Genomic DNA, 17,342 nt, shown 5'->3' with positions numbered 1-17,342 from the left:
TGGCCCCTTTTTTTTTTTTTTTTTTTGGACAATGGAAATAAATTCTATCCCTAATTGTAAAAAAAAAAAGAAAAAAAATCTTTTAATTGACAATTTCTATGTAAAACAAAATCAAACGAACACAAAAAGATAAATGATTTTCTTAATTTTTTTTATTTTTACTTTTTTGTCAATGAAAACAAATTTCATTTTCAATAACAGTAAATTCTATCCATTTAATTGACAATTTCATATAAAATAAAGCCAAACGACTAAAAAAAACACTTTTATTTTAACATTTTTCACATGAAAAATTATACCAATCAAACACAATAATTGACAATTACCAGTAAAACAATTTTTAAACAATTCAATTCCCTGAATTCGTTTTCTTTCCATCAAAATTTCACTTTGCAATCAAAAGGACCCTCAGAGATGACAAAATTTCCCGTCCTATCTTTTATCAATAGTAAAGGATGGGGATGAGGAATATGGTGATGTGATCCAGGAGCCGCAAGCAACCAAATCAAGTCCAACGTCAAGCCCGGGGAAAGATCCATTGAAAGTCGAAAGTGGACCTATGACACGAGAGAGGACAATGCGAGTGAAAGAGGCGATGAGATTACTCGTCAAGACAACCATCGATGATATCATGTTCGGGACTTAAAATGGGACAAGTTTCGTGTTCGGGTCGAAGGTCGAAACCAATTGGATCAACATGATACAAGCAGCCAAAGATGGAGTTGGAGAGAAGAACCATGCGAACGCATGGTTAAAACCGTCCTGCGGTCGCACGAAGTGAGGCAGAGAATTATTCGGAATTTTCCAATGTTCCAAGCGACCGCATGATTTTACATCATGCGACCGCATGGTTCAAATTTGACATGTTTTTTTTATTTTTTTCGCGAATTTCCTACTTTTGATAGAATTTGACACTTAGTAGATTTCTTACCATATTTGAAATATTAGGCACGTTTTTACCTAATTTTTTAATTACTATTTTATTTTTCAATTGTAAGAAACTTTTGACATTATTCGTAATTTGAGAGGCTATATTGTTTTCAACTTTTGTTCTACAATTGAACAATTCAAGAACTTATCAAGATTTAATCTTGTGGCGTTCAAATCAATCGGGTGAGACTCCATCTTTTTGTGTAATCAAGAGGTCCGCACATCGTCAACGATTTGGGTTGCTTGGTTCCAGATCTATTGAATTTAATTCAAAACCTTGCTTTGGCTTTCTTGGGAAGATTTCAATCTTATTCGTGGGTTCTGTAGCGTTTGCCTATGCAGGTTCACATCAGTTGGTATCAGAGTTTGGCTCCGATCCAAGGTTATATCCGTTTTAATTTGTGTTTAGTCAGTTATTCATTTTTCTTATTGTTCTTCGAGCCAGTTGTTATTTTTGAGTCTTTAATCCAAAAAAAATTCTAAAAAAATTCCAAAGTTATTTTTGGATTCAATTTGCATCCAAATCAACTTCTGTTTGTTGCGTTAGTCTTACTTTTGATTTTTCAATCCCAAGAGTAAAAAAATAAATAAATAAAATTTACTGTTCATCTGTACGCAGTAAAAAAAATTCGAGTTTAGAAAAAAAAGTTTACTGTTCATCTGTACGGTACTGTTCATCCGTACACAGTAAAAAAAAATTATTATTATTATTGTTATTGATCTTGGGAAAAATTTACCGACTCTCTTTAGTTCCATTTATTATTTTGTGTCTAATTTAAAAGTCAGTCAGTAATTCTTTTCTTATTTTGTGTTTTTTAGTCGGTCTTTAATTGTTTAGTCCGAATTGCCAGTCAGAACTAAATTCCATGGTTTTATAGTCTCACTCATACCAGTTTGAATTCCATGTGGTTAATTTTTTTTTTTGATTGAGTTCCGAAATTGTTCTTTTGGAGACTTGGTGAAAGCAACGAGTGAAAAAAGGCAGAGTGGTGAGAGCAATGGAGGGAAAAATCCGTATTGAGTGAAATTTCGAGTGAAAACTTGTGAGGTAGAAAATAGTTTAGATTTAGGATGTCTAACAAGGAAGGATCAAATTCAGGAATGGTTGATGATCGGATTTCTGTGCTAGAGGACTCAGTGCGGATGATTGAGCGGTTATGTGTAGATATGAGAGATCGGATGGATAGACAGGATGCACGAGGAGAAAGGCAAAATCCATTGCCTGCCAATACCTGAAGAGGTGGTCTTAATGCACGGAGACAGGATAGGCGGGAACTAGGATGGAGGAATTTAGTGAATTTGAGGTTGATAGTGGATTGGATGAGGATGCGACAGTGGATATGGATATTGGAAGGGGTAGAAATAGAGGAGTTCGACCAGAAAGGAGAGGTGGGAATCTCGTTGGAGATGAGGTGGATGGAAACTTGAGTAACATTAAAATGACCATTCCTTCCTTCAAATGTATGAGTGATCCGGAGGCCTACTTGGACTGGAAAAAGAAAATTGAGTTAATCTTCGATTGCCACAATTACTCGGGGGAGAAGAAGGCGAAAATGCAGTTCTTGAATTCACGGATTATGCAATCACTTGGTGGGATTAGGTGATGACTTTGAGGTGGAGAAGTGGGGAACGACCTATCAATACATGGGAGGAATTGAAAACTATCATGAGGAAGAGGTTTGTACCTACTCACTATTACTGGGAGCTTCATCAAAGATTGCAAAATTTATATCAAGGCTCTAGGAATGTGGAAGATTACCATGAGGAGATGAAGATACTAATGATCAGGGGAAATGTGGAGGAGGATAGCGAAGCTACCGTGACTCAGTTTCTGCGTGGATTGAACAAAGACATTGCAAATACAATGAAATTGCAGCACTATGTGGAAATTGATGACATGTTACATGTGGCGATGAAGGTAGAAAGACAGTTGAAGCGAAAAGGAACAGCAAGGCACCCATCTGGATCTTCGGGGTTCTAATATTTCTTGGAAATCGAAGTGGGAAAATAACAAAGGAGATGCGACTACTGCAAGAGGAAGAGCTGAGGTACCAAGAGGTAAGGAAGAGGGTGCTAGCAAGCCTATACCGAAGGGGGAGTCACGACCATCACGAAACAGGGATATCAAATGTTTTCGATGCTTGGGAGTGGGCCACATTGCTTCTCAATGCCCAAACAAGAAGACAATGATTCTACGAGACAGCGGGGAAGTGGAAACTGAAAGTGAAAGTAAATATGCAGACATGTCAGGATTGGAAGATGTTGATGAGGAAGATACAACTGATTATGCAGTTAACAGTAGGTTGTTGGTCACGAGGCGAGCTCTTAGTGCTCAAATCAAGGCGGACGACTTGGAGCAGCAGCGAGAAAACATATTCCACATGCGGTGTCACGTTAATGGCAAGGTATGTAGTGTGATAATTGACGACGGTAGTTGTACTAATGTAACTAGCACTAACATGGTGGAAAAGTTGGGCTTAACACTATTAAAACATCTTAGATCTTATAAGTTACAATGACTGAATGAATGTGGAGAGGTCAAGGTGACAAAAAGGGTGTTGATTAATTTTTCCATTGGTATATATCAGGATGAGGTAATATGTGACGTTGTACCTATGCATGCGGGACATATTTTGTTGGGAAGACCATGGCAGTACGATAAGAAAGCAATACATGATGGGTACAGAAATAAGTATATCTTTATAAAATATGGGATGTCTATCTCTCTTGCGCCATTAACACCGACACAAGTATATGAGGACCAAGTTCAACTGAAAAATGAAGAAGAAGCAAGAGTGAAAGAGTTAGAGAAACAGAGAGAAAAGAGTGAGGTGGCCAATAGAGAGGAAAAAAAGAGTGGGGCCACATGAGAGAAAAGAAAGAGAGTCTTCCGAGAGGAGAGAAAAGCCGAAACAAAATTTCTTTGTGAGAGGAAGTGAGTTGAAAAAGGCAATAGTTGAGAGACAACAAATGATATTGTTGGTTTACAAGGAGTTACTCCTCAACTTTGAGGAGCATAACACATCCCTCCCTAATTTGGCTATTTTTTTATTGCAGAAATTTGACGATGTCTTTTCGGAGGATGTGCCTAGTTTATCAGGGTAATTCAGAGGAGATAAAGGAGCTTCAGAAGCAAGTTGAGGAATAGATGAGCAAGGGATATGTAAGGAAAAGCATGAGTCCATGTGCAGTACCTGTGTTGCTGGTTCCAAAGAAAGATGAGTCTTGGAGAATGTGCGTGGATTACAGAGACATCAACAACATCACGGTAAAGTATCGTCATCCAATTTCTAGGCTAGATTATATGTTAGATGAGCTACATGGTGCATGTTTGTTTAGTAAAATTGACCTTAAAAGTGGATATTATCAAATTCGCATAAGGGAGGGTGATGAATGAAAAACAACTTTTAAAACTAAATATAAGTTGTATGAATGGTTAGTCATGCCGTTTGGACTCACAAATGCACCAAACATTTTTATGCGATTAATGAATCATGTTTTGCGTGCTTTCATTGGAAAAATTGTTGTAGTTTATTTTGACGACATTTTAATCTATAGCAAGAGTCTTGATGGGCATGTGGAACATCTAAAATGTGTGCTTGTGGTTTTAAGAAAGGAACAACTTTATGCCAATTTTAAAAAGTATACATTTTGCATGGATATGGTTGTATTCTTAGGCTTTGTGGTTAGTGCTAACGGTGTAGAGGTAGATGAAGAGAAAATAAAAGCTATTAAGAATTGGTCAACAAAAACATAACTGAGGTTCAAAGTTTTCATGGATTTGCTAGTTTTTATAGGCGTTTTGTTAGATATTTTAGCACAATCACCACACCTTTAACTGAAATTGTCAAGAAAAATGTAGGATTTCATTGGAGGTTAGAGCAAGAACATGCATTCAACACTATCAAAGATTCTTTGTGTAAAGCACCGATTTTAGCACTTCCTAACTTTGACAAAACTTTCAAGATTGAGTGTGATGCATCGGGAATAGGTATAAGAGCAGTCTTAATGCAGGATAAGAGACCTATAGCATACTTTAGTGAAAAGCTAAGTGGTGCGGCTCTCAATTATCCTACATACGACAAGGAACTCTATTTACTTGTTCAAGATTTGGAAACATGGCAGCATTATCTATGGCCGAAGGAGTTTGTAATTCATTCAAATCATGAGTCACTGAAACATTTGTGGGGTCTAGGTAAGTTGAACAAACGACATGCACGTTGGATGGAATTCATCAAAACTTTTTCATATGTCATCCGTTACAAACAAGGCAAGGAAAATGTAGTAGCAGATGCATTGTCGTGCAGGTATATGCTTCTAACTACTTTAAGTGCAAAATTACTTGGTTTTGAGTATATTAAGGACATGTATGTTATTGATTCTGATTTTTCTGACATTTACAATTCATGTCACAAGGGGGCTATAGATAAGTTCTTTAAGCATGAGGGATACTTGTTTCGAGAGAGTAAATTATGCGTTCATAATTGCTCTATGCGTGAACTACTGGTTAGGAAAGATGTAGTGGGGGACTTATGGGTCACTTTGGGGTAGCAAAAACTTTAGAGATATTAACTGAACATTTCTATTGGCCTAAAATGAAAGTTGATGTAGAAAGGGTTTGTAGTCGATACATAAAATGGAAACAGGCCAAATCTAGGGTCTTACCTCATGGACTGAATACACCTTTGCCAGTACCTAGTGAACTTTGGGTAGATATTTCAATGGACTTTGTGTTAGGTTTGCCTAGTACTAAAAAGGGGCGAGATTCAATTTTTGTAGTGGTGGATAAGTTTAGTAAAATGACACATTTCATTCAATGTCACAAAATTGATGACGCCACTGACATTGCAGATTTGTTCTTTAAATAAATTGTGCGCTTGCATGGGGTACCTAAAAGCATAGTGTCAGATAAGGATGTTAAGTTCCTAAGTCATTTTTGGAGAGTATTGTGGAGTAAGTTAGGCACGAAACTACTATTTTTTACAACTTGTCATCCACAAACAGATGGCCAAACCGAAATAGTGAATAGGACTATGACACAACTTTTACGCATTGTAGTTAATAAGAATTTGAAGAATTGGGAAGAGTGCTTACCTTTCATCGAATTTGCATATAATAGGGCCACACACTCCACTACGTCATTTTCTCCTTTTGAAATTGTTTACGGTTTTAATCCTATAACACCTATGGATTTAATACATTTGCTTGTTAATGAACGAGGTAGCTTGGATGGAAAAAGGAAGGCCGAGTTGGTGAAGTCACTCCATGAAAAGGTGCAAGAGCAAATTGAGAAGAAAAGCGAGCACTATGTGGAGCAAGCAAATAAGGGCTGGAAAATTGTCACGTTCGAACCAGGAGACTGGGTTTGGGTGCACTTTAGAAAAGAGCGGTTCCCAGAGCAAAGAAAATCAAAATTGTTACCGCGGGGAGATGGACCGTTCAAAGTAGTTGAAAAGAACAATGACAACGCATACAAATTGGATCTTCCAGGTGAGTATAACGTTTCGGCAACTTTTAATGTATCTGATCTTTTTCTCTTTGATACAGGTTCAGATTCGAGGATGAATCCTTTCGAAGAGGGAGGGGATGAGTTGATCCAGGAGCCGCAAGCAACCAAATCAAGTCCAACGTCAAGCTCGGGGAAATATCCGTTGAAAGTCAAAGGTGGACCTATGACACGAGCGAGAACAAAGCGAGTGAAAGAGGCAATGAGATTACTCGTCAAGACAACTATCGATGAAATCATGTTCGAGACTCAAAATGGGACAAATTTCATGTTCGGGTCAAATGTCGAAACCAATTGGATCAACACGATACAAGCAGCCGAAGATGGAGTTGGAGATAAGAACCATGCGACCGTATGGTTCAAATTTGACACGTTTTTTTTTATTTTTTTCGCGAATTTCCTATTTTTGATAGAATTTGACACTTAGTAGATTTCTTAACATATTTGAAATATTAGGCATGTTTTTACCTAGTTTTTTTAGACCTAGTATAAATATTATTTTATTTTCAATTGTAAGAACCTTTTGACATTATTCATAATTTGAGAGGCTATATTGCTTTCAACTTTTGTTCTACAATTGAACAATTCAAGAACTTATCAAGATTTAATCTTGTGGCGTTCAAATCAATCGGGTGAGATTCCATATTTTTGTGTAATCAAGAGGTCCGCACATCGTCGAGGATTCGGGTTGCTTGGTTCCAGATCTATTGATTTTAATCCAAAACCTTGCTTTGACTTTCTTGGGAAGATTTCAATCTTGTTCGTGGGTTCAGTAGCGTTTGCCTACGCGAGTTCACATCATATATTCTCCATCTTTGAATTTTTTTATTTAATGACATTTTTATATTTTTTAATTTAACTTATATTTAAAAAATTTAAAAAAAAAAATATATATTAAGAGCTTGTTTGAATCCAATTAAAATGCTAATAATGCATTTTATTAATAATATATTGATGGAGAATATATAGTTAATATATAAGGAAAAGTTTTTGAATTTTTGTATAATATGAATTTATTCCTGAATGTGTTGTTAAAAATAAGAGAGAAAAATATATTTTGTCAAAAATGAGATTAAACAAGGGCTAAACTAAATGGATAAATAATTAAATGAGACAGTAGATAAGGATTTATATATTTGTCACGCCCTATTGTCATCCTTACTCAAAATGATACCTCAAGTCTGGACACTGTAGACATGTAATTTAAATATGCAATTTGGGCCTTTAAATTTCTAAAATATTACAACTAGGCCCAAAATCCTTTCATATTTTCAAATTAGGGATGCATGCATGTTTAAATATGCAATTTGATCCTTTAAACTTTTAAAATATTACAACTAAGCCCAAAATTCTATCATATCTTCAAATTAGGGATGCATGAATGCCCCACCTGCCTCCTCGATTTTTATTTTTATGTTTATGAATTTGAAAATATTTAAAACATAAATACAAGTAGATAAGTAAATTTACTAGGAAATGGGAATGAAATATTTTAATAACTCTCGTTACTATTATTTGGTTTAGAAGTTTCACAAGTCTGCATTGCTGCTGCTTTATATTTTTATTCAAAACATAAAGTAGACGTTCTAGAAAACCTGTTTGATCTCTCTCTTATTTTTGTTAGCTATGCATTATTAACTTTGATTCATATCTATAATTTAGATTCCCACACATTTTGATAAGAGTACTCGAAGCATATTTTTCAGATTGGCTCCAACTTTGATTCGAGTTTAAAGGTGGGTCACAAGTTCAACGGTTAAATTGGGTTTCCTTTTCAGCTTCGAGTCTTATGAATTGGGTAACTTTCACAATGTATTTTCATTGATTGAGATTCAGGTTGCAATACCTCTTTTTAAATTTGTATGCATTTTTTCCAACAACAATACCTAACCACTATGGTTTAACTAAATTAAAAGTCAAGCTCAAATAAATAAATAAATAAATAAATAAAAATGAAAAACAAACATATTCTGATGGGAAAGTAAACGATGGAATTTGATATAATAATAATAATAATAATAATAATAATAATAATAATAATAATAATAATAATAATAATACACCAACTTAAAACCACCATAATGATAATTATAGATGAAATTTCATATTAATTATGCCCCGTTTGGCCCCATTAAATTAAATTTCATTTTTCTTTCTTTGATTTTCAATCAAATAATCTTCCATAAAATAATATTACGCGTAAATTATAAATTTTTACTTTTTTTCTAATACTCATTTTTCAAAAAAATGCTATTTCGCTTATTTTTATTTGTAAAATGACCCTATTATTTGGATTTATAATTAGGGAATAATATTTTTTTTGAAAAGTAGATAATTGTGAAAGAATGAAAATTTTTTGATTTACATAAAATATTATTTTATTAAATATTGTGTGATTGAAAATAAAAAAATATATTCTAAAGTGATGAGTTTAAAGGGGGCGAAACGTGGGCTAAATAGCTTCTTTTTACTATTGTTATTATTTATTTATTTATCTATTTATTTATATTTATATTTTCTTGTAGAAGGACGGCGGACGCAGCAAATCCCAACGCTTCCAGCGGAAGTTTTCCACTATACTGTGGAACAACTCTTCTCCTTGTAGCAGAAAATTGTCGCACGATAATATGATTTCTTATGAAATTTTTTACTAAAATCATAGAAAGGGGAAGAACTTAGTAGAAAATGGGAGATTCCAGTTCGAAAGTATTCAGCGTTCGAATAGTTTCAATAGACTATTACATGGCCCTTCCGATTCATGGTCTCGACATTTCTTACAGCACTTTCCAAGGTATTAATTTTTGCTTCTTTGATTCTTCATTATTAAAGTTGCATAATTTCGGTTAATTGGAAATCCTTTTTAACTGTCACTTTTTTTCTCTTTAAAACAATTGTGTGATGTTATATACACATATGGGTTTGGAATTTTTTCTTTAATCATTGCGCGGTACAGGTGGGAAGGTGAATGAGGTTCCGGTGATAAGAATATATGGTTCGACTCCGGCGGGTCAGAAGACTTGCTTGCACGTTCATCGAGTAAGAACATTTTACTGCTCAAAGATATACATATGTTTATCTACTTTGGGTTTGTGCGCGTTCGAGTGTGAAATCGTATTTTATAGTGGAACTATGGGTTGAAGGTAATTCCTTTCTTCAAATGTGTATAGTTTATTGACATGAGAAAAGTGATGGGTGACTCCAGGTGAAAGTGTGTTGTTGATAGTTGCCCCACGTCTTTATGGTTGACTTTCTCATAAGCTGAAGTTGGTATCTTTTTAAGGCGACTGCCGTGTGACTGATTTTTTTCTAGGAGCTAAGGTAGAACTTACCTCTTCTTCTTTAATCTCCTAGCTTTTAGGACGGTGTGCTCAGCTCATGAGATGCTTTGTTGCGAGAGTGACTTCTGTCTTCAAAGCTGCGAAAGTTTGTACTCTTTGGTTGGTCTTGCTTTTAATTTTTGATTTGAATGATATGTTATGAAGAACACTTTACTTCAGACATGCATTACTCCTGACCTTTGGTTGGTCTTGGCTTTCAGTTTTTGATGCGAAGGATACGTTATGAAGCATGCTCACTTCAGACGTGCCTAAAATCCTGAGCTTTGGTTGGTCCTGCTTTTAGTTTTTGATGCTAAGGATACGTTACGAATCACACTCACTTTTGACATGCCTTAACTCCTGAGCCTTTGGTTGGTCTAGCTTTTAATTATTGATGTGATGGGTACATTATGAAGCACACTTACTTTAGACATGCCTTAACTCCCAAGGCTTGAGGATTGTGAGCTTGGCTCACTTCTAACCGTTGTCATCAGAAAATGCATTCTAGCTTCAAGACCTCCTGGTCATCTACTTCTCCTTTTCTGCAGAGATGTGCACTTGTAACACATACAAATCAAAAACAATTCTTCAACTTCCTAGCTTCAAGAGCTAGAATTGGCTGAGTTTCCTCTCCAACTCTCGAGTGCACTAAGAATCCATCAATCTTTCTAGAGTTAATATGAGCTTATGTCACTTGCCATTGGCAGAGGATGGGTGGTCAAGTTGTTAGCCTTGTGTTGATATGCTCGAGCTTGGGCTAGTGGGTATGATTTGTTATTATAGAACATCCCTTAGTTGGCTAAAAGTTTTCTCACAAAGATAGACAAAAGTATGTACTATGATCTAAATTAGAAATGATTTTGTTTCTCAACTCTTAGCAATTGATACACACAAATCAGATCTTTACAAATCAATCATGTGCTGGGAACTAGAAATTTTTTATTTTTTATAGGTAATCAAATAATCTTATTAATCAAAAGAGAATACACAAAAATTATATTATCAATTTAAACAAGAAAGAAACAACATGAAATTAGACAGGCCTTCTATAGGATTAGTAGCTGTGACATTAAATCAAGTATAAAAAATCAGATAAAGTAGTTCTGTGATGTGCTCTTTCGTCCGCTTTTGATATTTAAAACAGTGGTTGTGCATGCTTTCCAGAATGAGATCCATACAAGCCTTCTATTTTTATCACGAAGTTTTCTTCTCCATGCCCACAACATGCCCTCTATATCCTAGGCAACACCCAATACATCCATTTGTTGAAAAGCTAGAATATTGTTCCACAGCCCACGTACACCATCACAATGAATGAAAAAGTTTGGACAATTTCTCGATTTGTGCGTGTCATCCTTGTGTTGGGAACTAGATTTGAACATGCGAAAAGGAGTTTTTTCCTTCGTTTTATCAATTGAGATATTGTGACAATTTTCAATGTAACATCCATCCTCATTTTAGTGAGCTATGAATTTAGGGAGATTTAGAGCTTGTTTGTCTCCCATTTTGGGAGAAAATATAAGGGGCTGTTCTCTTCGTGTTTCAATTTTGTAATTTTGAGTTTTGAATTCATTTTGAGTTTTGTGTTTTGAGTGCCTGTTTTGAAATTGTTGAAAATGCGTTCTTTTTGCCATTTTGGAAAACTATTTCTCAAATGGAACCATTTCCCGTATTTTCAATTTTTTCAAATTTTGTACTGATAACACCCAAAATGACAAAAATGTCGTTTTGTATTTTCTTCACAATTTTTTTTCGTTTTTGGAAATTCGTTTTCGAAAACGGGAAAGAGAACGCGTTTTCACCGTTTTGAAAAATCGAAAACCGCAAACGGCCCGAAAATAGCAAAGAGAACACACCCTAAAGTTTTGAATAGTAGTTTTTGGAGAATGTGTGGTTGAAATTTTAAAAAACTTTATTGATTTGTGTGTAGAATATTTTATTGTGTGAATGTGTGATGGAGAATGTTATTACAACAAACAATTTATTTTGTTAAAGGATAACAAACAGGGGCTTAGTTGAGCAGAACTGTATCCTTTGTAAGAATTATCCCCCACATGTGGCAAAAGCTCTGGTATCCCACGCTAGGCCTTTCCCTTCTCAACGTATCTCTGCCTAGGACAAGCTTGGCATTTTTCTTCACTTATTGTCAAAACCTTCCTATTGTTGAGATGAGCTCGACCATGCACGAGCCCCTTTAATCTCTGCCTGGATTCTTTAGGCAAGGAAAACATTATGCTCAGCAGTTCTAAGCTGCTAGTGTTCTCCTCATTGATATCAATATTTATTCTTTGATGCACTTTTTTCCTCTGTTCTTGATGCGATTCTAAAGTTTGCCATAGTCACCTTGACAAAAATCTAAGCTATCACCCACAGGATGTCTCGCGGGCTGCAAATCTTCTTTTGGTAATGTTGTTGGGCTTCTTAACTGCAAGAATTGATTTTTGTTGCATAGTTTTACCTTTTAAAAAAAGTTTTAATCATTGCATAATTTTTAATATATTGGATTTTTCTTCTTCTCATGGTTAACATCAATTCTCCTTTGATGGAACTCTATTAAATTTATGTAGTAGTTATATTTTCTAATACAAATTGACCCTTCACCGTGATAACATGATAAGATTTGAGGAAATAATCCCAAGTATTTTCCATTGATATAGTATTGAAAAAAGGGCATCCCTTTGGATTCTTTGTCCTCTCTAACCCCTACAAATAGAAAACCAACACCATGGAGTGGGTATTGGCTTCCTGTAGTAAATCACTGGCTAATGTGATAAATTCTGATATTCACTAATTTGAGAACCATTTTAAGAATAGAAACCTTCAGATGGAAATCTTTGATAGATTTGTGTGCTTAGTGCTGTTGAAGTGTAGAATTTTATTATCAAAGAATTTGTGTTTGATAGTTGGAATTTCTTAGTTTTGGATAATATGCCTTGTGCTTTTCTTTCCAATTTAGTGCTTGTTTGGAATAACTTAAAATTTGCTAAAAGGTCGAGGTCAAAGTCAACAATTTATTTTAACCACATAGTTCTGAGATCCACAACTTTTATCAACTTTCTAATCACACATTTCACTAATTTTCTCAAAATCTGCTAATATTTTTCCAAAATCTTTGTCAAACAATCCCTTAATTAGGTTTCCCTCCCCTCCAGTTTTAGGGGACATGCTTGTAGTCCACACGCCATTTCCTTTCAGATATTTTGTAGTTTGGCTAGTTACATTGGCACATAATTAATGTATGTTATTTCACTGAGTTGCGAAACATCATGATCTGCGTTGATTGGATTTTAGAAAACAAATCTATCATGTTGGAAATTGTAAATCTGTAAAATTGGACATAATCTTTTACCATCTTTTATGCAGGGAGGAGCAGTTGTGGACAAGGTTTTACAACCCTATGAGTCACATATACCTTTTCTTCTCCAGTTCCTGGTTTGTATACGTTGTACAAACTCATTCACAATCCATCCTAGATACAACTTTTATTAACATGATTTAAATGTTTATGGCACTGGATGCTCCTTACCTTTTATTTTGTTGGATCGTTTTCTTTGTTGGACTCCTTTCCTCTGTCTTTCATACCAAATTATTATTCTGGACCTTTGAACTTGTCTGAGAGTTGATACTTGTTATTTTAGCCTCGGATTTGGGAAGAATTTATAAACAGTATAATTTATATATAAATAGATAGAAATGAGTGATGAATAGTACAATGGAACGTTTAGTTGAAAATCAGGATCGATCACTTCATAAATGGTTTATAAATTTGCCCAATGCTATTACTTAGATATAGTGGCTGCCAGCTTCCCTCCTTTTATATTACTTGGTCTGTGACTCTTTTCTTGTTACTTGATATGTCCTTGTAATATTCTTTAGTTTGAGAATTGAACAGGCCAATATTCCAGTTTATTCTTGTGGAATGATTTTAAGTAGTATACTTTCATTTATATGAATTAATTGTCAATGTTGAAATTTGCCTGATTGTTTCCTAACAAGCCACACCTTTCCAGTGTAATCTCAATTATTATCAGTTAAATCCTATTTCACCATCAACGTTAACGAAGACAAAGGTTCTAATTTCAAGTCTTGCTGCAACCCATTTATACAAACTTCACATGTCCAACATTTGAATATATTGAAGATAAAAAACACAGGCAGAGAATATTTTGATAATAGATTGTTTTTACTCAACAATCTATATCTATTGACACTCCTTAACAAAAACAGGTTGTAAAGAAGAAAAATAGACATTTCCTAAAAGGTGATATAGCTTCAATTTTTCCAAGTGAGAGTACCAAAAACTCATTGGGGAAAGTTATGTGACAGCCACTTGTCTAATTAACCGTCTGTCCTCTAGAGTTCTAAGTTTCAAATCTTTGTCAGAACTCAGTCATAATTTTTATTTAAACACTGTAATTTTTCTCTTAAATTCTTTGGTGCATCTCTTCCATTCATATTAACAGCTAGAGTGAATCATAACTTGATCCTGGGGTGATCCTTGGTTGCTCATCAACACAATAAAGATACAAATATTTTCATCCTTTTTTCTCTCCCTACTTTTTCAGCTCCTCTGTCCTCCACCTACCATCCAGTTTCCCTCATTCGCCTGTTAGATATAATTGCCTGCCAATACAGAAATTTTCCTACACAAAGTAACTTTCTGCCTCATTCTTCCATAGGGAAATCATCAACCCCTAGTATTGTTAAAACTATCTTTTGTAGCTCCATTCTTGGGAACTAGAGAATTGTAATTTACCATGTCCAATTTCCATCAAAAAGGAAATTCTTTGCTTCATATCACAAATATATTACACATAGCCCGGATATAAATATTAGCAAGCTAGCATAATTTATCGGGTAGCTGTGGAACTAGAATTCATTGACAACACAACACATATAAAACTGTCCAATTTAGATTAATCTCCAAGTGTTTCCATAGCTTCATCGAGTAAAGACAGTAAGTAGATATACAACTTCAACCATGTGAAAGGGACGAGCAGGGGGCTGGATGGTGGGATTTTTGGGAGGGAAAGGTGTTCTTTTTCTTTATTTCAAATTTCCTTATTTTTGTATAATTCTTTTTGGTGTATATTTGAAAATAAGGGTGGTTAATGCCTGTTGTGGATGGACACTGTCTAAAGAACCTATTTGCCATGAAAGTCGAAGTTTGGACTGAAATGCCAAAAAGAGGTTGGGTAGTATGACAGCACTTTCTTAACTAAACCAAAAATGTAAAAGATTGTAAATTATGGCTCTAATATTGTGTATTAGTCTACCATGACCATTAGTTGTAAAAAGTCAACTGTAATTTGTGATGCGAAATGTTTAAAAAAAAAAAAAAAAAACTGAATTCCTGTCATTAATGTCATTCACAGACAAACACATCTCATGCAAAATTATTACTATGAATCGGTTCGGTACTGATATATAATATCCATTCATTACATCTATATGTGGTAAAGGACTGAAATAAAGTTTTACTAGTCAGTGGCTTGATATGTGCTTATGGTTGTAGTAACTATAGTTTTTTTCTTAACATCCTTTTTTATACTTGATATATGTGCCATAAAATTTTGATATTAGACTGTTCGTTAGCTTTTAATGTTGACTATAATCTGTACTGTCCTTAGTTGATTATGATGTCATGCATATCAATATTCTGCTTTCTGCTCTGTGAACTTATCTAGATTGACTACAATCTATATGGGATGGGTCAACTACATATATCAAAGATTAAGTTTCGCTATCCGGTTCCAGATGATTTCTCTCCACGAAAAGCTGAGTATAATAGTCAACAGAAGAAGTTTACTGATGTCTCCACTTATGCAACAGCAGATTTTCAGGTTGACCTTTTTACCATTACATTATCACAGGCTTTAAAGGTTATAGATTTGTAATAATGCTTGAGATGTATAATATCCGTGTCATACTTAAAATTTTCTTGTAGCCAGATGAAGATTGTGATGTATGCTTGGGTTCCCAAGTTTGGATATCTTCTACAATTCCAGATGGTTGGATCTGGCAATACTCAAACCAGCTTGAACCTTCAATAGATGTAGAAGTTCCCCTCATTAAGCGTCAGAGCAACTCTGAGCTCGAGGGAGATGCTGTTGTAGAAGGTTGGTTGGTTTTTGTAGTTGTGTGAAAAAGTCATGCCCCCCCTCATGGTTATGTTGCTAAACATTTTCGTACATTGTTTTGCAGAGATCCTCAATCAACAGTTTATACCATCCACTTCTCTTTCGCAAACCTGTTCTGAAGTGAAAATGGTTCAGTCACTAATACCAATTTGGGAGGTTTGCTTTCGTTTCATGTATGTTTGATTTAACACATATGTTAACTGCATGGTTGTACATGTGACTATTTGTACCTTTCTTATTTTAGGAGTTTGAGAGGACTGGGATGCATGAGACAGCCATAGCTCCCAATCCTGGGAAGCCACTTCCTCAAGATGTTTTAAGGACTCTATCAGATGGGGTTGAATTGGGTGACATACTTAGAAAAGTGAGTAACGATGCTGCAAAATCTTTATCTCCAGAGCCAACAAAATATTCTTCCTATTGTCAGAATTTGGCTGAACTTGGACATGTTAACATTGAGGATAGCAGCAATGAGTCTTCCAAATATTTAAAAGCAAGCGACAATATTGGAACTTTGTTATTGCTAGATTCATCATCTCCAAATGGTGCAACACCTGGTGAGAAATTTGATGCAGTTACCAAGCAATTTCCAGCTGATAGAACTCAAATAACTATCGAAGGACCATCAGGTGTGAAGGTAATTGTCTGGGCTTTCTACTTCACAGGGGAAAAAAAAAAAAATGAAGGAAAAGCTCCACTTCCCTATTGTTGATGCATTAATGTTTAAAAAGAATATGCGTTCAATTGGAATTATGTGTTTGGCATTTTAACTTTGTATTGGAACGTCTACACTTCTACATCACCATGATTCCGTATGTTTCACAAGTTTAATTGAGTCGCATAGTAATATTCAGAAAGTTCACTTCAAGGAGAAAAGCCAATAGGTTGGAGCCCCTTGAGATCAGACACTTCTATACACCATTTAATTGGTGATTTTAATTTTTCCCTTGGTAAATAATTTATCACAATAGAAGATAAGTCCAAGTCCCTCGGTCGCACCCCGAAGTTTCTAAGAAGTAGCCATTTTTCTCTTACGAAAATGGTGATTCTCGAAATAGATCTCCTAGATTAAATGTTTTCCTGCCTGAAAGATTTTGCTGGCCCTCTAAAAATGTATCCATCTGTTTCTCCACCTTAGTTGCAATTGGTAGATAAGTACTGATTATTGAGTTTGTTTTGACTCTTTGAGGAATCTATAACATTGATATATACGAGTTTAAGTATGAAGTGAAACGTGGTTGGCAAATGGAACTTCTCGAAACTCATTGGGGAGGACCATATTAGCTGATTGTTAGATGTAGAGACCGTCCTTGTCGAGATGCACATAGAGAATGCTGGAGCTTGTTTGCAGCTATGTTCATATGTTTATTCTTGGTCTATCTTCATTATCTGTTTTTTAGTTTTGACTACAATATTCATGTACTCAGTTTGGCCAGTTAGTGAAATTGG

General features: G+C 35.0%; 1 protein-coding gene across 4 annotated transcripts in view; it reads left to right on the top strand.

The window, feature by feature from the left end:
* The window catches only part of LOC111411635 (DNA polymerase zeta catalytic subunit), a 28,421-nt gene that overhangs the window by 3,867 nt on the left and 7,212 nt on the right, over positions 1-17,342 (top strand). The window contains exons 2-7 of one of the 4 annotated variants that reach the window (XM_023042154.1): positions 12,083-12,156; positions 13,117-13,198; positions 15,441-15,596; positions 15,701-15,872; positions 15,958-16,049; positions 16,138-16,530. In XM_023042154.1, coding sequence (XP_022897922.1) covers positions 12,128-12,156; positions 13,117-13,198; positions 15,441-15,596; positions 15,701-15,872; positions 15,958-16,049; positions 16,138-16,530 — 924 coding nt within the window. In that variant the 5' untranslated portion in view covers positions 12,083-12,127. Of the gene's footprint in view, positions 1-12,013; positions 12,157-13,116; positions 13,199-15,440; positions 15,597-15,700; positions 15,873-15,957; positions 16,050-16,137; positions 16,531-17,342 lie in introns of those variants that run through there. The other 3 variants (XM_023042155.1, XM_023042153.1, XM_023042156.1) reach the window with 3 other exon arrangements.

This window comes from Olea europaea, chromosome 16 (assembly GCF_002742605.1).
Source record: "Olea europaea var. sylvestris chromosome 16, O_europaea_v1, whole genome shotgun sequence".
Lineage (NCBI taxonomy): Eukaryota > Viridiplantae > Streptophyta > Magnoliopsida > Lamiales > Oleaceae > Olea > Olea europaea.
Note: the sequence above shows the minus strand (reverse complement) of the source record. Positions and strands in the feature narration are given on the sequence as shown.